Source organism: Cannabis sativa, chromosome 6 (genome assembly GCF_029168945.1).
Source record: "Cannabis sativa cultivar Pink pepper isolate KNU-18-1 chromosome 6, ASM2916894v1, whole genome shotgun sequence".
In the NCBI taxonomy this organism is placed as follows: domain Eukaryota; kingdom Viridiplantae; phylum Streptophyta; class Magnoliopsida; order Rosales; family Cannabaceae; genus Cannabis; species Cannabis sativa.
Window position 1 is genome coordinate 73220029 of NC_083606.1, and position 23474 is coordinate 73243502.

The 23474-nt window shown below is 33.6% G+C and overlaps 1 protein-coding gene across 4 annotated transcripts; it reads left to right on the forward strand.

Moving 5' to 3' along the window:
• The first annotated feature begins 6960 nt into the window (after positions 1-6960).
• On the forward strand, positions 6961-13438 carry LOC115725282 (uncharacterized). 4 transcript variants are annotated; one of them, XM_030654738.2, is made up of 10 exons: positions 6961-7128; positions 8041-8542; positions 8768-8927; positions 9010-9071; positions 9592-9686; positions 10209-10322; positions 10532-10597; positions 10688-10785; positions 11355-11773; positions 11890-13438. In XM_030654738.2, the coding sequence occupies exons 2-10, from the start codon at positions 8131-8133 to the stop codon at positions 13146-13148; spliced, it is 2685 nt and encodes an 894-aa protein (XP_030510598.2). In that variant the 5' UTR covers positions 6961-7128; positions 8041-8130; the 3' UTR covers positions 13149-13438. The 4 variants fall into 4 exon arrangements, with proteins under 4 accessions (XP_030510598.2, XP_030510599.2, XP_060973620.1 ...); XM_030654739.2 differs by having other exon boundaries at positions 6980-7128; positions 8025-8542; XM_061117637.1 differs by having other exon boundaries at positions 6988-7128; positions 8001-8542.
• The last annotated feature ends 10036 nt before the right edge of the window (positions 13439-23474 follow it).

Below are 23474 nucleotides of genomic sequence, written 5' to 3' on the forward strand. Positions count from 1 at the left end.
CCCCTTGAACTTTCATCCATTTTAGAATTTTTTTACTAAAATTAGACAAAAGTCCTTAAATTTAACAATCTCAATAGTTCGGGGGGAATTTTTAACGGCCAAAAAAGTTCAGGGGGCACGATTTAGTACATGTCAAAGTTCGGGGGAGGGAGAAATTACTAATTAGCCTTATCTAAAGTAGCTTTATTTTTTTGTAGAATTTACATGGAGTATGGGTTTTTTAAACCTTTTATGATAAATATGGCATAATTAACTATGGACACTTTATATGGCTTTTTTAAAGTTTGGCCATAATTTATGGGATTTTAAAGCCCATACGGCTGGAATTTATTTGTCAAAAGCCCATAGTGTGTGTATTGTAGTTTATTTAGGTTATTTTAGTAATTTTAGGTGTTTAGATTTTTTTTGGTTTAGTTTTTTTTCAACTGGTTCTTTTTAGAGGGTTTGCATGTAATCATCATGATTTGATGGTTGCTTCTACATTTTAGTTTATTTTTGCAGTTTCCAATTCAGACATATTTTCCCTAAACAACCTATACTATTATCTCTCTCCCTCCCTCTTTTTTTTTTTTTTTCATTTCACCATTTCTTCATTTTCCTCTTTTTCTTTTCCTCTTTCATTTTCGTCCTCTGTTTTTTTTTTTTTGCTCTCGATTTTTGGAGGACATTGCCGCCATTGTTCTTCAAGTAAGAGCTACGGGTAAGAGCTTCCATTGTTTGTGTGTTCTTCAAGGTAAGCATGAGTTTTTTATTTTTTTTTTCTCTCTAATTTTAGGGTTTTTTGTTCCTTTTCATTTTGTGGGTTTGTTGAAGTTGCATTTGTTCTTAATCGTTCTTACATTCTTATATTTTCGTTTTTATTTTTTTATTTTGCATTTTCTTGTTGAGTTATGCTTAATCCGAAGAGAGAGTGGGAAAAAAGAGAATAGAAGAGAGTAGTTCCTTGAGAGAACATTAGGAGGATTAAGAAAGAAACAAGGAGAATCATTGGAAAACAATCTCAACCCATTTTCTGTTTTAAGATTATTAGTGTGTTGTTGTTTTTCTTTTTTAAAAAAATGTTTAATCCGAAGTGATTATTGTGTTGTTGTATTTATTCATATTGGATTAGTTAAGTATTTTGTGTTTTGGGTTTTGTTTTATGCTTTAGAATTTTGTTGTTTAGTTTTTTTTTTTTAATTTTTGTTAATATTCGGTGTTGTTGTTGTGTTTATTTTTTTTTTTAAATTTGGTTGGTTTTTGGATATGATTTTTGTTAGTTTTAGTGATAAATTTTCTTTCATTTTTTAGAAACTGGTTTTCGGGTATGATTTTTTTTGATGATTTAGTAATTTCGGGTTTTAGAGTCAATGTGCTGTAATAAATTGTGGGTTTATTGTGTAATCTGAAAAGCCATGTAATTTCTGTTGAAAATATTGTATCAATTATAAACTTGTAGGGATTTTATTTTGCATGAAGAAATTATTGTTGTGTTTGAGCAGTTATAATCTTTGTTTTATTTATAGGAACTGGTTTTTGGTGTGTATGGGTGGTTTTTAGGTTTGAGGTTTCAAAATAATTCTCATATGAAAAACCAGTTTCTAGATCATGATTACAGTTTTAAAAATAGGTTAGAAATGATGCAGGTGTTGTTTCGGATCCTCGGATTCCTAATTTTGAAACATTTCAAAAACAAGTTTCTGGAGTTTGATTTATGTTATAGATATGTGTTATTTGTGCATTCTGTGATAATTTGGGTGTGTGGGTGGTTTTAAGGTTGATGTTGCAAAATGCTTGGATCTTTGAATGGGTTTCCTTTGGGCTGGATTATTAGTTTTATTGTTTAGTTAATTACTGTTGAGGAAATTGTCGTTATGTTTTTTTGTTTTTTTTTTTTTTGTTGTTGTTTTGTTTCGATTTTGTGTGAAACTAGTTTTCGTGTTAATTATCAGGATTAATTTGTTGTTTGTGTCTAATGTTTATTTTGTGTTTTGTTTTTTTATCAGATGGAGAGTGAATCAGTCTCAAAAGTCTCATCTATTGTTGAAAAGATTGAGTAGGCTACGAAGGCTAAAGGCCGACCAAAAAAATATTCACGTAAAGCTAAAGTATATTTTATGTTTGTATTGAAACCGGTTTTTAGTACTTATGTTTGTTTTTTTTTTTTGGTTAAGTTGAAACTGGTTTTATTTATTTATTTTTATTAGGATCCTTTTGTAGAAGAAGAGAAACCTGTTGAAGTTGAAACCGGTTTTTAGTATATATATATATATATTTTTTTTGGTTATTATGAAACTGGTTTTTATTTATTTTTATTTATTTTTATTATGAAACTGGTTTTATTTATTTATTTATTTATTTTTATGTTTGTTTGTTTTATTTTTATTATGTTTGTTTTTTATTTTTTTTTTGGTTGTAACCGGTTTTTATTTTTATTTTTATTTTTATTTATTTTTATTAGGATCCTGTTGAAGTTGAAACTGGTTTTTATTTTTATTTTTATGTTTGTTTTTTTTGGTTTTATTTTTATGGGTGGTTATCATGTTTTTGTTTATTTATTTTTTGGGATGAAGCTGATTTTTTGTTGTTTTGTTTAAGGTAGATAATGTTGTGGAAGATATTCCCTTGAAAGCTCCAACAAGAAGATCTCCTCGGAAACTTTAAGTATGTATTAAATTTTGCTGAATTCGGTTTAACATTTATTTTATGTTTCATTGTTGGTTTGTATTTTTATTGTGTTTAAATTTTCCAAGTATTTTTTCCTTGAAAATTGATTTTTATCCTTTATATGTTTGTTATTAGATTTGAGTATGTTATATAAAACTGGTTTTTTTTTTAATTTGTTCTGTTTTGTTTATGTTTATTTTTTCAGGTTGATAATCAACAACTCCTGTACCTTAAAATGTTAAAAAAAGAAAGAAAGTTCAGGGCTTTTATGGGGAGAAAGACTGACCCAGACTTCAAGTAACTAGTTACTGCAATTCGTCTTTGTACTATTGTATATACTATACATGTGGGATCTTGAACAGCTCAGTTGCATGTGAGTGGAGCCATGTTCAATTACTTACTGACCCACATAAAAAGTTTGCCAATAGCAGGCTCAGTATTCATATGGCTCTCTTATCTATTGAGCATTGTTCACCTGCTTTCCTAGTGTCACTACATGATTGGAACTTTGTGTTCAAACTTTGAATTTTTCTCTTTCATTGCCAATAGCAGGTCAGTTTTGTTTGAATCATATAAATAATTTGTGCATGGAGAAGAGAGGAATTGAATCGAAGAAGATGGAGAAGAGAATCGCAGGCCAGTCGATTTGTAGTAGAGAGAGAGAGAATCGCAGGAGAGAGAAAAGAGAATCGCAGTAGAGAGAGAGAATCAGTGTAGAGAGAGGATTTTGTTTATATATGGTTAAAAATAATAAATTTCATTCATTTAAAATTAGTTTCTGTTTTTAAGTTATTTTATGGTTTTTTTTTTAGAAAAAACAATATTTGTAGTTTGCTTGGTTAGTTAATGCCATATTTTGTGGCATTTAGTTTTCTTGCCATATTTATCATAAGATAGCTTATTTTTCCCATATTTTTGAAAATATCCCTATTAGAATATACATCTTGTGAGGGTAACATTAATTTTTATATATGGACTAATAATATTCAACTTTTCACTATCTAGAAAGTAGAAACAAATGGTAGTGTACTTAATAATTTGTGATTTGTGTTGTGAGGAAATTTGGGTATAATATTAATTATTCAACTAAAAGTTACTGTTAAAATTATATTATGTACTGATCAGTTACATATATTTTTAAAAATATATTTAATTTTTAAAAGAACATATATAATAGGTTACTAACAATCGTGTATTGAGTTACCTAGTAGTTACCATAACTTAATTTGACTCATTATTGTTACTAATGATTTATTCACTCAAATAATTGTTGTAATGGTTGATGGAGAAAGTGATATGACAGTTTATAGCTTTGTAACCTTTAAAAATATATCCTTTAGAGAAATAAGAATTAGGGGCCAACCAATAAATAACTTTATTTGCATATGGTTCAACAAAATATAAAAAAATATTACTAAGATTATTCAAAAAACTTGTAGTCATAAACTAACAAATCAAATTCTGAAGGCATGTGCAAATTATTCTCATTAGCTTGGATACAAACTAGGTTATCCATTATTAGTGAAACTAAATTATAATATGAAAATAAAATAATTCAAAAAATATATAAAAAAATATGTTTAGGCTGTTTTTAATCGTAAATGATGATTTAATGGTGAAAATAAACACCGGTGTTCATCAAATTATTCAAACCGCACAAACTGCTCGCACCGCACTACAGTGCAAAAAATATACAGTTCGAAATTCTTTACCGTGCAGTTACGGTTTGAATTTTTCCTAAACTGCGTCGTGCGATACAGTTTGTGATTTTGAATTGTTAATATGCGGTTTAAACCGCACCGCACTGCACATTATAAAAATATGAATTTTTATATTTATTTAGGTCCAATATGTGAATGTCCAGCCAAAGCCCACTAATTATGGTATTGTTGAAACTTAATTATTTTTTCATATTTATTTTTAAACTTTATGGTATTTTTGACAAGTGTTGCTCGAACTTTGTTGCATTTGTGATAGTTTGATTATTTAGTGATAGTTCAAATTGCAACCGCAACAATCGCACCAGACCGCACCATTTTTTTGCAGTTTTTTAGTTTTGCGGTGCGGGTGCGGTTTGAGAAATTAGAAAACCGCACGTGTAGGTTGGTTTAAAAAATTGTCAAAATCCACACCACCCGCACCGCGAACACCCCTATCGACAGGACCCGCTCCAGGTAAGTTATAGCTTAAATTCGCAACTCCCTTGGGGTGAAATTTAGAGTCGATAGCTTTAGAATTGCGATTAAAGTGTGAGACATGACTTGATAGGGCATTGAAATAGCTTCCAAATACAAGTTGAATCACGTCAATTAGATTAATATTGAGTGATGATGGTCGTTTTACTGAAGGTTTCTCTAGGCCCAACGCCCAAGTTGACATCCCAGCGCCCACATCTAGTGCCCAGGTTGAGCGTGTTGTTTCTGCAGAAGATTGGGTGGCTGTCTTAAAGGAAGACACTGATCCTCTAGAGAAAAGTATGGTCGGTCTCTGAGAAGTGGCTGAGAGTGCCAAAGCCTGAGAGAGTAGCTTGTAAAAAACCCGGCTGTTGCTCGGAAGAAAGCTTCAAAGGTTGAAAATTCTTCTTGTCTAGCACTTGATAAGAAAACTTTAGCTGCTGCTCATGCTTGAGGATCAAGTTAAACATCTGAGAGAGCAAGGGATTAAACGAGAGGACAAGGTTGTTGCTGATGTCACTTTTTATGATGGCTTATGTTTTGATGTTATCTACCGTGCTTGGTCATCTAATGGAGGAGCACAGTCGTTCAACTGGTCAACATTCCCTGACACAGAAGTCCCATTCTTTATAAAGTGCTGTGAGCAGCATTTTAATGAAGATGCTCTTTAGAGAATAGACTTTAATATGAATGGAGATGAGCTAGTAGTCAAAGAAGCTACAAGGGTCTCAAGTTATAATAAATCAAATTATCTAAGAGGCGATGGCAAGCGTGATTAGTGGAAACTATCCAATAGTAGCTGTCAGTGTTGAGGCTTCTCTAGCATGGCATGAGTATTAAGGAAATAGGTCGAGGGGAGTCACATTAGTACGCCCTACTCCTTCTATAATGGCATCAACAAGGGTTGTTCCTCCTCCAGAATTAGGAACAGCGATAGTGCCAACGTTGAAGGCACCATTGTTGTTGTATGTGTTTGTCTGATCTATATCCATTTCGATTCCCCTTCAAAATCTTAGAAATAAAAATGTTTCCCACAGACGACGCCAAATGTTGTCGGAGAAATTTAGACAACACCAAATAATACAAGTATTCAAAGAAAGTAAGAACACCCACTAGTAGTTATGCGAGTACTCACTTAAAATAGCGAGTACTCAAAGTATAAGCTACAAAATAGACAAAAAAAGAAAGCAGAAATATAGAAAACACAAGAGAATTATAGTAGTTCAATCGGTTTGCTTAGTCCACTTTAGGTAATATTTTCCAACTTAATTTATTTGATTTAGATCACCCCTTTATATAAAAAATAAGTATCCTTTAGGATTACATAACTGGTCAGTTTAGACCATTTTTTACAATAAATGATAGAATTAAAATCAAAAGAAACATTTAAAGAATAAGTGAAGAATAATTTTGTCCGCTCTTGACTTAATTACAGCAATGTATATGCGACTTTACCTTTAGGCCTATAGTGTTGTACTGGCATGATTTACCTTTAGGCCTATTTTGTTGAATGCATGCATTCTCCTTTGATCACATTAGTCATTCGGACCAAACCTACATAAAAAAATGATCTTTACTTATCGCAAGAGAGATATACTTGGTCATTACATATAATCGGTATATGCGCGACCAGTATTAGCTTCTCGCGATCCTGCTTATCTTTTGACTATGTTGGGCACAATATGCAACTAGACCCTCTCCCGATCGCATCTTCTCTCAAGTTCACATCATGTGAAATAAACCGACCATTCTCTCTGACCGCATTAGTTGTCGTGTCCACACTTCTTCTTTCTACGGGTAGCAACACTTTCTGCAGTTAAATACGAGAGTAGAGACAAGCACACACTTGCAGCAAATCATCTTTTCCTACGAAGACTGACTCCATGTAGCAACTTTACACAAGATTATGCTCGTATTTTTAGGCAAAAAATTAACACTATAACACTAGAATAATAAATTATCCAAACCAAATGAACAATTATTTTACAAAAAAAAAAATCCTAACAATAATCAATATATAATGAAAAAAAAAACTTTATTTCACAATAATAATAAAAAACATTTTTACATATAACCATAGTAAAAATATTTTAAATGTTTTTCATAAATACCATTTAAAATGTCTTCTTTTAAATATACAATAATTTAGGGCTATTTTCTTAGAAAAGGAGAAAAAAGTCACAATAAACTTCATTTGTTTTTCAACTCTCAAACCAATTCAGTCGCCGTCGCCGTCGCCACCGTCAGTGTCGACGTCGCTTTTTTTCTCATCAGAAAGTTTCGAGTGGTGGAAGGAAGGAGTGTTCTGGTAATGATAATCTCAAAACCATATTAATTTTTTCTATTCTCTGTATCGATACCACAAATGCCCAATCACCGATTTCAATTCAAGGTTTTGTTTCTTATATTTCTAAATTCTTAAATTTGAGAAGTAATTTATGAGAAAGATGTAGAATTGAGAGAATTTGTTTTATTTTTAGATCAATTTAGTGATGAATTAGGGGCTGGTGTATATGAAATTGTCAATGGAATTAGTAATGTGTAGAGATTAAATTGATTTGCTAATCATGTTATTTTGATTAGTAATATTTCTTTAGACTTATCAAATTGAGCTTCGTAATGTGGGACGAAGCTATTTGAAGATAGAACTCCATTGTTGAAACAGAGGGATAATCATCTAGTGTATTCTGAGGGATAATCAAATTGAGCTATTTGAAGATAGAACTCCACAAAATTTTGACTGCTTAATGCTTCAATTTATTTTTTAGTGTATTCTGAGTTTTGTGCTCTCTTCAATATGAATCATAAGTTCGACCTTAGAGGGTAACTCAAATGAGACATGTAGTTTGCTGCCATAAGGTCCGAAATTCGAATCCACAATGGTAATCTAGTTAGTATTTAACGGTAATGTCTAACTAACTCTTCAGTTTCGCAAAAAGTAAATAAATATAAAGAAGTTTTGCCACAAAGAAAATAAAAGAGTAAGAGTGAAGTGTATAAAATCAAAATATAAGGGGCGCCAATAAGCTCCAAAAAAATGTATATATGTATATGAATCATAAGTTTGTTTCTCATCTTTCTCACTAGCTGTCCCAATCATAGTTCTGATCTCTCACTCATAGTCTTTCTTAATTTCATTATTGCTATATCAATAATATGCTTGGAAACAATATTGGGCAGCAAATTTGTTAATACATTTTGAAGTTTGTGGTGATTTCAGGGTTTTTATTCTGTGACACTCCAAATTCCATTGAAGAAGCCTATTGAGTTTGGGGGTGTAAGAGCGGGACACCCAGATACAGATACGACCATGTCATATCGCTCTGCACAATCTCAGTCAGCTGGGAACAAGGGTTTCAGCAAAACTGAGAAGATCTTCGTGGCTAAAAATCAAGACCAAGAACAAAATCAAAATCGAAATCCAATATCAAAGAAACCAAGCCCAAGTTCGACATTGTCTAATTCTCTTAGGCAATCACTTTCACAGCCATCTAATGCTACAGCTTCGGGGAGTAAGGTTCAAATTGGTAACAATGGAGGCGCGAAATTGAGTGGAGATGGAAAGTTTGTTAATTACTTGCCCCAGGATGAGGCTGTGGCAGCTGGGTTTGGTGCTGATGAAGGTGGACTGGATCCAGTTGAGTCTCAAAGAGTTGTGGATCTTTTGAATCGAGAGCTTTCTCGTTTGCTTAAGTTGAATCCTAAAGAATTTTGGAGGGAAGGTAAATTCCACAGCTTTAAATTGTACAATAATTTGTACTTTAGGCTATGATATGGAAAGGGTAATTATCACCACTAAATAATATGAAAATGTTCTGTCACATTGTCAATTTTAGTTATTTAAGTAATTAGTAACTATCAGTAAGTTGTGTTACTATAAACTATCTGATGTTGAATGATAGGGAGGCGACTTAAATATGACTCGTTCTTGTTCTCCTTGTTTTCAGTGGCTCTGGACACTTCTTTGCGTGATTTCTTGGATAGCTTTTTACAGTTTAGGAGTAGATGGTATGATTTCCCTCATCATGGAGTCAAGGGAACTGTTGCAGGGGTCATTGTTGGAGAGTATGATCTAAGCCGCCGTGTATTTATGGTCTTCTATCGCATGTAAATTTCTCCTCCATGATGTGATTTTTCATTTTTATTTCATTAGTTTTTTCTTTAATCATGGGAATTCTTTCTTTTGCAGATCATCCAATAGGGATCCAGGGGCTCGTGCTGCTGACAGCCTCAGTGTAAAAGACCATGGAGGTGGGCTCTATTTCGCCCTGTAATTTGTTTTCAGTCTTTTATTTGAAATAATAGTTTATGTCGGGAGGTTGGTCCTATATCTTCTTTTCTCACAATTTCAATATAGCTACTTATGGATGGGATTTTTGAGGGTTAACGGATGTTGCATTTGATCATTCTATGCACATAGAAGGGGGCATAAGCAAAATTAATATGAAAGAGTTGAGGGCCAATTTTTATGCACCAGGATTTTTGGAGCTTGTTACCTTGATGTGTATAGTAAAAGAATTAAATTTATATCAACCGATATTCCAACCTAAATGTATTGCAGATTATTTTTAATGAAATAGTTACATTATATTAAGTAATAATTTTACTTTAAATTACTTCTTTTAACCACTGCTACTTTGAATTACTCTTATTTATTTAGAACAATATCCATGATGAATAATAAGTAGGAGATATGGTAGATGTTATTTTCTTTTCAGATAGTTTGAAATTCTAGTTTTCTTACACATTTGTTCACTAACTTTGTTTGTAGTTCTTTTGCAGGAAAAGAAGTTGCTTGACTTGCCTATGTTGTTAGATATATGTGCTCTATATGGTCATGAAAATGAAGAGTTGACCAGGGTTTTGGTAAGTAAATGTCATAGATGGCTGCGTGCTTTTGTCTTAGTAGTTTCATAATCTGATCCATTTCCCTCCCTTTTATTATTATTATTTTTGGCTGGAAGAGTTGTAGATTGGCTGTGTTGAGGGGTTGAGAGTAGGATTAGAAATGACCTGCCTAAAATTGTGTGACACAGAATTCTGATGAAAGCCAACATAAAGAGAATTTTTATTTTTATTTTTCTTTTTTGAAATGTTTGATCTTTCTTTTTATGTAGTTAAGTAGCAGTCATACTTGCACCTTTGGCTAATTGGTAATTTAACTGCACTATTGAATAGATAGTTATGTTTATAAGATTTGTTCAAGAATGCAACAGAGTATCTACACACTTAAGTAATTTGCACATTCATATATTACAATTTTTTTTCTTACCCATCAAACCAATACATCACTTGCTTTTGTGTGGTACTCGCTGTTTTGGCTAATTGATCATTTATGTTTTAAACTAATATTCTTACTCTTTCTTGTACTAACTCCTTCCTGCGTAGGTGAGGAATGCTTTAAATGCCCAACCTATAATTCATGAAAATTTGGCTTCAGTAGTGTCACAGTTTCTGAGCATTACTCACACAATGCATCAACGTTGCAGCACATCCCTGGAGGTATTTAAGTGATGTTTAAGTTTCTATAACAAGTACTATAATTGAGAGTTAGATTTATATTCTTGTTTTGATAGAACATGCTCAGTTGGTTTGATTGTTTTTTATATGGTACATAGCTTTATATACATATCAAATCCCCTCTTCTTCTCTTTAGTACCTATTCACTCTTTTTCATTTGAAGGAATATAATAATATGACACAATGTACAGGTTTTGTTCTCTTCGGGCAGTCATGGAGACCTTGGATCTAGTCGTCTTCATGTTGATATGCAGGAGGTGAGTTGCTTTCCGTACCTGGCTTAGTTTAATTTATGTCTGTTTAGATGCAGTGCTTTCAGTCTCTTAATTTTTATAAATATTAAATAGGTAATGGATTTCATCAATGATGCGATTGTATCAATGGACGCATTTGTTGGTGCATACAAACCTGCGGCTTTGTTCTTTTCAAACCCTGTTGAAATTAGGTATGCAATGAAGTAAATTATGCATTATCCATCTGTGTTACTGCTGCTATTTCTGGATGGAGTGTCACACGATGAGCGAGTGAAATTTATTATGAAGAAAAAGATGTATCTGTGTGTGTGTACAACTTGTAACATTTTGATATGAACTGAACTAACCAATGAATAGATCTAATAGGACAGTAGCAAAACAGAGAATTAGCAAGGACTAAATGTAGACAATATGTGAAACTTAAGTATGTTATGGCAGCAAGAGAATTGTAGAGACAGTTTCCCTAGGCATTCGAGAGGCCTTGGACTCTCCATGATGCAGAGAAATAACCTCTTAATTCTTGCATAAACGCTCTCCCTCCCTATACTCGCCTATTTATACTTTTCTATTCCCACTCTAAAACTATCCTCCACCACAATGACTTAACTACCCTTTTATTTAATCCCGTGGTCTAAACATTTTGAGCTATTAGTTTTCATTGTTTCGCTTGTGAGGACTAATGTTGTGCTGTTTTGCTCTCTTTGTCTTTTCTTTACAAGTTTTTGATTTATATTCTTTATTTGATTCTGTTATGTTGCAGTGATGGGAATGAAGAGCTACTGTGCACTCTTGCAAAGTTGCACGATTCCTTCCTTCCTTCTCTACAGCGTGGTTTCCATGTGCTTTTAACATCCAAAGAAGATCAAATGATGTCTAGTATTAACGTGGGCTTGAAACTGTTAGCAACGAGAATAATCAAGTTTGGATGGAAGTTATTGGACATCTGCTATTTGAGTGATGAGGTGTTCGAAGATAATCTTCCCGTACAAGCTGCAACAAAAATGTTCCCAGCCAATATTGAAGATCCTGTTATAAGGGCTGATATATTAATTCAAACGTTTAGAGAAATCGCTACAGTGTCAGTATCTAGTCCAGAGAACCAGAGCAGAGAAACATTTCTTCAACATATTGAAAAGAACTTCAATATAATGAGTAAATTGGAGAATCTACAAGAAACTGGTTAGTTTTTTTCTTCTTTTCTTAATGGTGAAAAATGCATGGCTTTTGTTATATATACTGCTTTCAAACAATTTGTGATTCGGTTTTCAACAATTACGCTTACTAATGTTTTGCAGGATGGATATTCGTTGATAATGAGCAACTCGAGTACTTGTCGGGGATATTCATGTCCTCTAAGAAGGCCACTGTGAAGGAACTCCCTACTATGCAAAACCCTGTTACAAGCACCAAAGTACAGATGGATGAGGATGCTGCAATTATGGAGTCTAAAATAAGTCAAATAAAAGATTTATTCCCCGATTATGGTAAGGGATTCTTGGCTGCCTGTCTTGAAGCTTACAACCAGAATCCTGAAGAGGTGATTCAGAGGGTTCTCGAGGGAACTCTTCATGAAGATCTTCGAAACATGGATACTTCATTGGAGACGATGCCTATACCCAAGGCGGCTGCTACAGTCGTTGGCAAGAACGATAAAGGGAAAGGAAAATTGGTTGAATCTGTACCAGTATCCTCTCCCAACTCAAATTTAATTCCTGGGGAAAGGGTGCAACAGAGGGAATCTTCTTCGGTTTCATCTTCATCTACTCATGGAAGGTTTGTTAGGAAGTCTAATGCTAATGTGCTTGATTCTAGTACTCTTGATGATAAAAACCAGATGGATTCATCGAGAACGGCTGCTCTTATTTCGCAATATGAATACGATGATGAGTACGATGACTCTTTCGATGACCTTGGCCTGAGCGTGGGAGATTCAGGGTTGGATGAAAATCAGAGTTTGAGTGACAAAATTAACTCCAACATGGGGAAAACTTGGCAGAAAGAGACTACTGAAGGTGGCTCTTCCCAGAATAATAATACTAATTCGAAATGGGGCTCGAAAAAGAAACCGCAGTATTATGTGAAGGACGGTAAGAATTACAGTTACAAAGTTGAAGGTTCGGTTGCAGTTGCAAACGCTGGCGAAGCATCGTTACTTACTCAGGCTCAGCAAGAACTTATCCATGGCCTCGGCCGTGGTGGCAACCTTCCACTTGGTGCTGTGAAGAAGTTGATAGAGGCCTCTAATGACCAAGATAAGCAGGAGCAACACAAACAACAACAACAACAACAACAAGATGTTACCGAGACTGAAGGAAACCGATTTGGGAATAATACTAGAGGATGGGGAAGGGGAAGGAGGGGAGGTGGCCGAGCCAACGGGGAGGAACAAGATAAGAGGTTTGGGGTTTCAGAAGGTGAAGAAGTGAGAGATAATGCCGGGAATTTCAGGGGAAGAGGAAGGCGAGGAGGAGGCGGTGGCGGCGGTGGAAGGAACAACCATTACCGAAAGGATCGTGCCAATGCAAAACACTTTTCTGGACTAAGTGGTTATTAGGGAGAGTAACCTTCAAGTTTCAACCATTTTGACCTTCACTCAGGTTTCTTTCACTTTCACAATCAGTTGTAAATTGAAACTTATTTTTTATGGTTTAAACTTTGGTAAGTTTTATAGTTGAAAAGCTTTGATAAAGTATGACCACAACTGCTTAAGAAGATGAGAACAACAGTAATTATTTTTGGTCAGTTCTCCAAACAAAATGGAAGTGTTTGTTTTAAAAGTGTCATGTGTAAAACAGAACTCTATTACATTGATGATGATACATGATAACTCTAATTTTACACCAACGTAATCTAACACTTCCCATAATTGCATACACCAATAAAAGGTAATTTTGTTTTTGAGAGACCTATAAAAAATATTGGGTAGTTTTACAGTGCACTATTTCGACATCCAAAAAAAAAATTTTAGTCTAAATTTTTTCATATTCATTTACGTTATAGTTATTTAAGATATTTTATAAAACTTTGAGAAATTCAGAATAATATACAATATAGAAATTAGTGTTCAAATAATCTATTTCACACGCGTATAAAATAAAATAGTCATGCTTGCAACAAGTAGTAATCTAGCTTTAAGTGTGACTCTAATTAAATTATGCACATGAGAAACTAAGAAAACATTTTGCTCAAAGATACAAGTATTAGGATTCCACCAAATAAAATAAACTGCTGCCACACAAGTAGCCGCAACAGGCCTATGAAGCAGATTGTGATCATGATTAGCATTCAACCACAAAAGCCAATTCAGGTAAGACTCAGGTCAAATAGCATTGCCAAGGCAAGAATGGATAGCACGCATGAAATGCTTGGAAAAGAACAATCAAAGAAAAGATGATTATGACAGTCAACACCAACTTCACAATCTGGACAACTAATAAAAATCATAGTAAAACCACTTGCCAAAGGTGATCTCTGGTTAATAAGTTATTATATGGGAGGCTTGCCAGCGAATAAATCTATATTTTGGTACGGGTAATCTACACCAAATCATTTTATAATTAACTTTGGCATAAGGGGTAAGAAAAGAGTTATAAAGCTTACTAACCCGAAATATTTCCTCTTTTCTAGCATCCAGAATTATTATTATTATTATTATTATTATTATTATTATTATTATTATTATTATTATTATTATTATATTAAACTGAAGGATAAAGCGGTTTTAATTATTTCAAATACTTTTATTTATTATCTCTTTGATGTTTGATTTTTTTTTTTAAATTATAACTTTCACATAAATAAGTAATAAAATTGATCATTGCTCGCTTTCAAAAATTATCAATTCATCGATAATTTAATTGGAATTTTTTTTTTTGAGTTCTATATATTCAAAGATTCTATTTTAAATTAGCAGTTCTTAGTGTTGTAAATATGTGTTAGACTCTTTGAACGAGCACGACTAGGTACACAAAAATATGGCACGACACGATACGATGCTACAAATTGGCACGACACGACACGTAAGTACAAATAGACTATATCCCGAAAAGCATAGCACGACATATTAAAAAATCTTATAATTTATTAATAATAATAATAATAATAGTAAAATATAAATTTATCAATTATAATTAAGTTAAAATAATAATAAAACTTAAATATAATACTTAGTATTATAATTCTATAATTAAAACTATTAAAACATGAAAAATTAAAATTATACATTAATTTATTTATAGTACGTGATATAAAAATTTGAGTATTTATAAGTAAATATTTAAATTTGAGTATTGTTCAAAAGTTATATAGCTACAACTAAAGCTTTGAAATATACATATAATTTAGTAATTGTAAAAAAATATATAAAAAAAAATAATAAAGCACGAATTTAAGCCCAGATATGAAAATAGGTTGGCCTGTTTAAGAAATACGAGCTGACACAAGAAAACCACGGCACGAGTCCGAGCACAGTACAAAAATATTGGGCCTATGGATCGTCCGGAGCCTACCCTTTAAAAATATTAGCACGACACGGTACGACCCATATTTTTTTGTGGCACAGCATAACACAATCTGTATTTTTTATAAAGCACGAATAAGTACAGACCAGGCCAGCATGACACGCACAAACTTAAAGCACTAACAATTCTATATATTCTATTTTAATTAAAATCAATTTTTTAAAAAATAGTATTTGTTAAAAGTTAAATGATGTGGCTGGACGACCAATAAAAATAAAGCTGAACTTTCAAGCAGAAATTTAACCACATTCTATTCAGATTTTAGAAAATTCAAAACATGAAAATTTAGAGCTCTTTTTCAGTTTTTAAACGCATCTTTAATCAACTCATTTGAAATTCGTATGCAAAAATTATGTGTATTTTATTGAGAGAGGTCGGAGCAAAAAAATGGCAAGCACTGCAGCGCCCAAAACTAACGTCACGATGCTAATTGCGCCTCCAAAGCGCCACGACGTGAACTTATGGTATCTACACATTATTTATCCATGACAATTTAATACCCTTTTGATACCCATAACATAATTGATCACTTAATTTTGTATCACACTTTATAATAACATATACATTATACATATGTACCCACAATAGGATTTTAATCTAACAATCTCCCACTTGGGCAACATATGTTACCTTATAAATGTATAACCTTATGAGCTCAAAATTTGCTATAATGTAAAGGTATTCACAACAATCTCGTCCATCAACTATACCCATATAGGATCAAAGCGATTTTCATCATATCAATCATGACTAAACCCATCAATGGTCACATATACAAATATAGTCAAATGACATAGATCAATCATGGATGTGTAGCATGAAAATTACATGCAATGTAAACCGAACATGCATATTTCCAACTGGTCCTCCTTAAACCATAGTGAGGTCAGACTTAAACATAATAAAATAAAACAGAGTGAATAAACTGAAAACTTTATACTTGATCAGAAAATAACCAAATATATAAATGTCTTAAACAAACATAAAGCAAAGAAAATATAAACTCTCACTAAATCATGATATCCTCAAGCAATACTACACCCATATGGGCAGTGTGCCCATGAAAGACCTTGGGTGGTAATCCTTTTGTGAGCGGATTCGCTATCATGGAGTTTTTCCCAATGTGCTCTATGGATATCTGTCCACTCTGCACTCTTTCTTTCACAACTAGAAACTTTATGTCAATATGCTTTGACTTGGATGAGCTCCTATTGTTATTGGAATACAACACTGCTGATTTATTGTCACAAAATATCTTAAGTGGTCTTTTTACATTCTCTAAAATACGCAGCCTAGTGACAAAGTTTCTTACCCATATTCCCGGATTTGATGCCTCATAACATGCTACAAATTCTGCTGCCATAATTTTTTATAATTAGGGAGTAGCCACAGCATCTTTAATTATATAAAATTATATATTAATTAAAATTCACCTTAATGGACAAAACTTGTAATTAATTATTTGGATATAATAATTTTACCCCACAGGGATTTTATTATATTTTTATAATTAATTAGGATAATATATTAAGTTAAATTCTCTTAATTTACCCCACAGGGAGTTATGAGGATTTGATTTAATAGTGTTATCACAAATTTTAATTAAAGATAGATTTCATTCCTCCATTAATCTAAATTAAATATTTCATTAAATCTATCATAAAGTTCATATAATTTTATTAGATTTAAAATTTAGCCCACAGGCAATTTTAGATTTAATAAAATTTACATCTTCATCATGTTTCTACATTGGTAAAACATGAATTCATTAAAGCCTCAATTCTTTTAACATCTAAATTTTTGTAATCCTATTCTTGCAGCTATTTCATCCACCTCTAAATACGCTGAAATCACTAGTGAAATCCCTGAGCTTAGGAGTGACAACTTCAAAATCTGGAAGGAACGAGTTCTTCTCCACCTAGCTTGCACTGACATGGATTATGCAATAAGGAAAGATGAACCAGCTGCTATCACTGATACTAGCACTGCTGTTGAGATTGCACTACGTGAAAAGTGGGAGCAATCTAATCGTCTTTGCATCATGTTCATTATGTCCAGAATTCCTATGGGAATGCGTGGATCGGTGGAGCCACCTGAGAAGGTGAAAGACTTTATCAAAGTTATGGATGAGCAGTTTGACACTTCAGATAAATCTTTGTTCATCAACCTCATCCAAGAGTTCTCGTCCACAAAACTCACCGGTGTTAAAGGAGTTCGAGAACACATTTCTAAAATGAGGGACATCACTGCTCATTTGAAGAAACTCGACGTTATCATTCCTGATACCTTCCTGGTTCATTACATCCTTCACAATCTTCCTCCACAGTATGGGCCTTTCAAAATTTCCTACAACACACATAAAGAAAAATGGACTATCAATGAATTGATGACCATGTGTGTTCAAGAGGAAGCTAGGCTCCTACAGGAGCAAGGAGAAAGTGTTCACCTGACCACTCAACCTAAGAAACGCAAGCCATTCAAGAAGAACAAAGGGAAAAAGCCCATGGCTCCCAAGGCTGCCATAAAGAAAGATTCCATCAAATGTTTCTTTTGTAAACAAAAGGGACATGCGAAAAAGGAGTGCAGCCAGTTCAAGAAATGGATGGATGACAAAGGTAATCCAATTTCCTTAGTATGTTATGAATCTAATATGGCTAATGTTAATCTTAACACATGGTGGATTGATTCCGGTTCAACAATTCACATAACAAATTCCTTGCAGGATATTCAAAATCTAAGGAAGCCAGTGGCAAGTGAGCAAAGCATCTTATCTGGAAACAAGATGGGCTCACATGTGGAAGCTATTGGAACATGCAATTTAGTTTTAAGTAATGGTTTTATTTTAAAGTTAGAAAAGACCTTTTATGTACCAAGTTTCTCTAGAAACTTGATTTCAGTTTCAAGACTTATACCCTTTGGTTTTTCCTTTACATTTTCGTACAAATATTTCAATTTATATTATAAATGCGAATGTGTTGGAAATGGTATTTTGTCTGATGGTCTTTACTGCCTTAATTTACAAAATAATACCACTAATAATGTTATGCATGTTCACGCTGGCACTAAAAGATGTGTTATGAAAGAGGATTCCTGTACATTGTGGCACCGGAGATTGGGACATATCTCCATTGATAGAATTAAAAGGTTGGTAAAAGATGGGGTACTCAATACCTTAGATTTTACTGACTTTGATACTTGTGTGGATTGCATTAAGGGAAAGCAAACCTCCAAGTCTGTCAAAAATGGTGTCCATAGGAGTTCTGAGATATTAGAAATCATACATACTGATATATGTAGTCCAGATATGGAGTCACATGGTCAGAAATACTTCATCTCATTCATAGATGATTACTCACGCTACATGTATATCTACTTACTTCATAATAAAAGTGAAGCATTAGATGTCTTTAAGATATTTAAAACTGAAGTAGAGAAACAATGCAACAAGCAAATTAAGATAGTGAGATCAGATAGAGGAGGTGAGTATTATGGTAGATACACAGAAGATGGACAAGCACCTGGTGCATTTGCGAAGTTTCTTGAAGAAAATGGGATTGTTGCCCATTACACCTTGCCCGGTACACCCGAGCAAAATGGTGTTGCAGAAAGAAGAGACCAAACATTAATGGACATGGTGCGGAGTATGCTTAGTAGCAACTCTAACCTTCCTAAATCCTTGTGGACTGAAGCATTAAAGACATCCGTGTACATATTAAACCGAGTTCCAACAAAGGCAGTCTCAAAAACTCCTTTTGAATTATGGAAAGGTTGGAAACCAAGTTTAAATCATGTACGCATTTGGGGATGTCCATCTGAAGTCAGAATATATAATCCACAAGAGAAGAAATTGGACCCAAGGACCATAAGCGGATTCTTTATAGGGTACGCTGAAAAGTCTAAAGGTTACAAGTTTTATTGTCCATCTCATAGCACAAGAATTGTGGAATCAAGGAATGCAAAATTTCTTGAGAATGCCTTGATCAGTGGGAGTGATCAATCAAAGGACTTAGGTCCTGAGAAAGATCCTTCAGAACCTTCCACTTCAAAAGCAAGATTGATAATGGTTAACACTCCTGTAGTTCAAACGAATGTTGAACAACCATTACCAATCACTGAAGATCCACAAGTTGGTAATGATAATCCAGTAGATCAAGATGTTCAAGAGTTGCCTGCAACTGTTGAACAACCTGTTGAACCTGCTGAACCAGCTGCTGCTCCCCAAGAGCCTGTTGGTGAAGCCTTAAGAAGATCTACTAGACCTATCAAACTAAAGATTTACAAAGACTATGTTGTGTATTTATTAGAATCTGATATTGGAATTGGAAATGATCCAGAAACGTTTTTACAAGCTATGAACAGTAGAGAATCAAAATTGTGGTACAATGCTATGGATGATGAAATGAATTCTATGAGGTGCAACAGAGTCTGGGAACTTGTAAAGTTGCCTAATGGGGCGAGAGCCATTGGCTGTAAATGGGTCTACAAAACTAAGAAAGACTCATTAGGCAACACTGAGAGGTACAAAGCGAGACTTGTTGCTAAAGGATTCACTCAAAAGGAAGGAATTGACTATACGGAGACTTTTTCTCCTGTATCAAAGAAAGATTCCCTTAGAGTCATCTTGGCATTAGTTGCTCATTTTGACTTAGAGCTGGAGCAGATGGATGTAAAAACTGCCTTTCTGAATGGTGATCTAGAGGAGGACGTATACATGAAACAACCAGAAGGATTCTCCTCTAGTGAAGGTCGGGATTTGGTATGCAAGCTTAAGAAGTCCATCTATGGATTAAAACAAGCATCCCGTTAATGGTATTTAAAATTTCATGATGTCATCTCTTCCTTTGGATTTGAAGAGAATGTCATGGATCAATGCATATACCTGAAGGAAAGTGGGAGTAAAATCTGTTTTCTTGTTTTATATGTGGACGATATTCTTCTTGCATCCAATGATAAAGGGTTGCTACGTGAAGTGAAACAATTTCTTTCAAAGAACTTTGAGATGAAAGACATGGGTGAAGCATCCTGTGTCATAGGCATTAAGATTCATAGAGATAGATACCGAGGTATCTTAGGTTTATCTCAAGAAGCCTACATCAACAGAGTTTTAGAAAGATTTCATATGAAAGATTGTTCACCGAGCGTTGCTCCAATTGTGAAGGGTGATAAATTAAATTTGAGCCAGTGCCCAAAGAATGATTTTGAAAGAGAACAAATGAAGAACATTCCTTATGCTTCTGCTGTCGGAAGCCTAATGTATGCTCAGGTGTGCACAAGACCCGACATTGCTTATTCTGTCGGAATGTTAGGAAGATTTCAGAGTAACCCGGGGATAGACCACTGGAAAGCTGCAAAGAAAGTAATGAGGTATCTTCAGGGTACTAAGGATTACAAACTGATGTTCAAACGAACTGACAATTTAGAAGTAGTTGGCTACTCAGACTCAGATTTATTTGGTTGCCTTTGATTCACGTAAATCTACATCTGGTTACGTGTTTATGTTTGCTGGTGGAGTTGTGTCCTGGAGGAGTAACAAACAAACTTTGACTGCTACTTCTACTATGGAGGCTGAGTTCGTTTCTTGTTTTGAGGCTACATCACATGGTGTATGGCTAAAGAGTTTCATTTCAGGCCTTAGAGTGGTTGATTCCATTGCAAGGCCGCTAAAGATGTTCTGTGACAATTCAGCTGCTGTTTTCATGGCTAAGAACAACAAAAGTGGAAGTCGAAGCAAGCACATTGACATTAAGTACTTAGCTATTAGAGAACGTGTTAAGGAAAATAAAGTGGTCATTCAACACATTAGCACTGAATTGATGATTGTCGATCCTATGACAAAAGGCTTGCCACCTCATAAATTCAAAGATCATGTAGAGAACATAGGACTTGGTTCCCTTATGTAATTTGTACAAATAAAGTTATTATCAATGAAACTCTTATTTTTATTTTTCTCATATTTATGCGCATCTTAATTTTACATTTGAGAAAAATTTCAGAGGACCTGAATAAACATAAGGTTTAAGGTTTATTCACTTAAGTACATTGCCACATAAAGTACATTGTTATATAATAAATGTATTGTAATACATGGAAGATAATACTCGATTCATAATGAGAACATGTCGCTATGATTCGTATGTTTATTATATAATGAGGAACGTTGGGTTTGAATATTTTAGTTTAAATGCTGACCAAGTGGGAGAATATTAGAATATTTTATATATGGAAGTTATTTTCTAATTAAGGAAATGATTTTTTATTTAAGGAAATAAATAAATAATTGATTTTCTGATAAATGAATATTTTATATTCATTGAATCTGGACAAAATCAATTATGTAATATTCTATATATAGTCAGATTTCTATATTCATTACCTGATTTGATTTCCTCAATTAATTGTCTTAATATTCTGACAATTAATGTGGCGTAGATACTGATGGAGTATCTCACCTATAAATATAGGGTCTCGGTCCCCGAGCTCCTCACTCAATCTGAATTCATTCAGCAAATTCCATCTAAAGAGAGTTGAGAGAGCGAGGAAGCCCGAACTCCAATACCAAAGCTATCGCAGGGATTGAAGCTCAAAGATCAATGGCTGGAGGTGCATCGATCCTTTCATTGCATATATTATTGATATGATTACAGTTTATTTTCCGCATTTCATATCATTTGTATATGCTATATTACATACACTACATTATAGTCTAACAGAGGACTCTACTAAACCAAATCTCCAAATAAGTTTTGTAGTCATGTTTCAGTACACGTTTCATAAGATATAGTTTCAATGTTTAATAGTTTTGTAGTCATGATAGAAGGCATCATAAGATGAGTGCTAAATTAAATTTTGATAATTTATAGATATATGTAGAGAGTATGTGTATGTGTGTGATATCAGGCGTTGCATACAACAGTTGTGAATTTTGGTGGTTTAATTTATTCCTAAGAAATTTTCATTCCCGATTGGTAATCTAGACAACCAAGATGGTGAGCTAGATAACCAAGATCGAAGAAAATCATTTTAGTACTGAAAGTGTAATTAAGATTTTATTATAATATAAATATTTTTCTATTCTTTTAAATTTTCTTAATATTATAAAGATTTTCTTAAAGTTGTAAGTTATTTGCCTTCAAATTTCTTTGTGTATCAAGTACAATAATATTATAAAGTATGATCAGATCAACTTTGAGATGGGAAAAAAAGAAAAAGAAAGAAGTTTAATTTAAAAGGTTAATGTGTTACAATCAAAATTCTTCAAATATTATACAACCCAATCACATGCATGTCACTTGAATTGCTTCAACTATCATATAATTTGTAGTTCTGTAATAGTCCATTAGATTTGGAACAAGTATTCTGAAATTAATAGAGGACACAACTAACAACAAATTTTTAAGATCTACAAATATGAGAAATTGAAACATGAGGACTCCACTAAACCACATCTCCAAATAAGAGGATCTGTGTAATAATCCAAAATCTCAATCCAGTCAAAGGAATGGAATCATTTGAAATACCCATTACTCCATTTGAAAAATACAAAAAAGATGAAAAGAAAATTGGGGATAAAGCTTCGTGAAATTGAGAGAGAGAGAGAGAGACCAATGCGATTTCCTTAGCCCGTTAAGTGTTTGGTGAAAGGAAAAATAGGGTAGAAAATGGACTGTGAAATGCTTCTAGGGTTTAGCGGGAAGTCTCCCTTTTGAAATTACTAAAAAACACCAATGCAAATTTTTAATTTGCTTCCGTTAAAATTAACGGCAAAAGCAACAAAGGGCTAACGTTGTTGTGTCTTGCACCATTAACATACAAAGGTTTTATTTTAATTACTGACATAAGATAAAACTACTGAAATGTCCAAAACCAAAAATAAATTGTAAACCAAAAAAATATAAATTCTAATATTCTTATGTCTCATTCTTCCCCCAGCAACTTTTTACACCTGTAACACTAATTCTGGTTCTGTTTTTACTTTTCCAAATGCTACTATAACTGTGAACACTAAGCATGGTACACCCATCATACCACCTCATCATGTAACCCAATTGCCAACCATACAGGTTTCCCAACCTCAACCTATACCACCAATACATGTTTTCCCATCTCAACATGTATCTACATTTGAACTACAACCTCAACCTGCATTTGTACTACCATCCCAACCTCCTCCAACCAACACACAACCACAGCCCCACTCACATATTGCAACAAACATTTCCTCAGCATCTCACAGTTCCCCCACACCAACCATACTCATAGATGCTTCCCCAAACACAAAAACTACCCTATCACCCATCCCACATACATCTCCATCACCCACAAACATACAAATAACAACCCATGCCATGATAACCAGATCA

Bases quoted from the DNA above. Each gene is read 5' to 3' on its own strand.
- LOC115725282 (XM_030654738.2), top strand. From the start codon at position 8,131: ATGTCATATCGCTCTGCACAATCTCAGTCAGCTGGGAACAAGGGTTTC. The intron at 10,323-10,531 runs GTATTTAAGTGA...CACAATGTACAG, and splicing joins GTTGCAGCACATCCCTGGAG to GTTTTGTTCTCTTCGGGCAG. The intron at 11,774-11,889 runs GTTAGTTTTTTT...AATGTTTTGCAG, and splicing joins GGAGAATCTACAAGAAACTG to GATGGATATTCGTTGATAAT.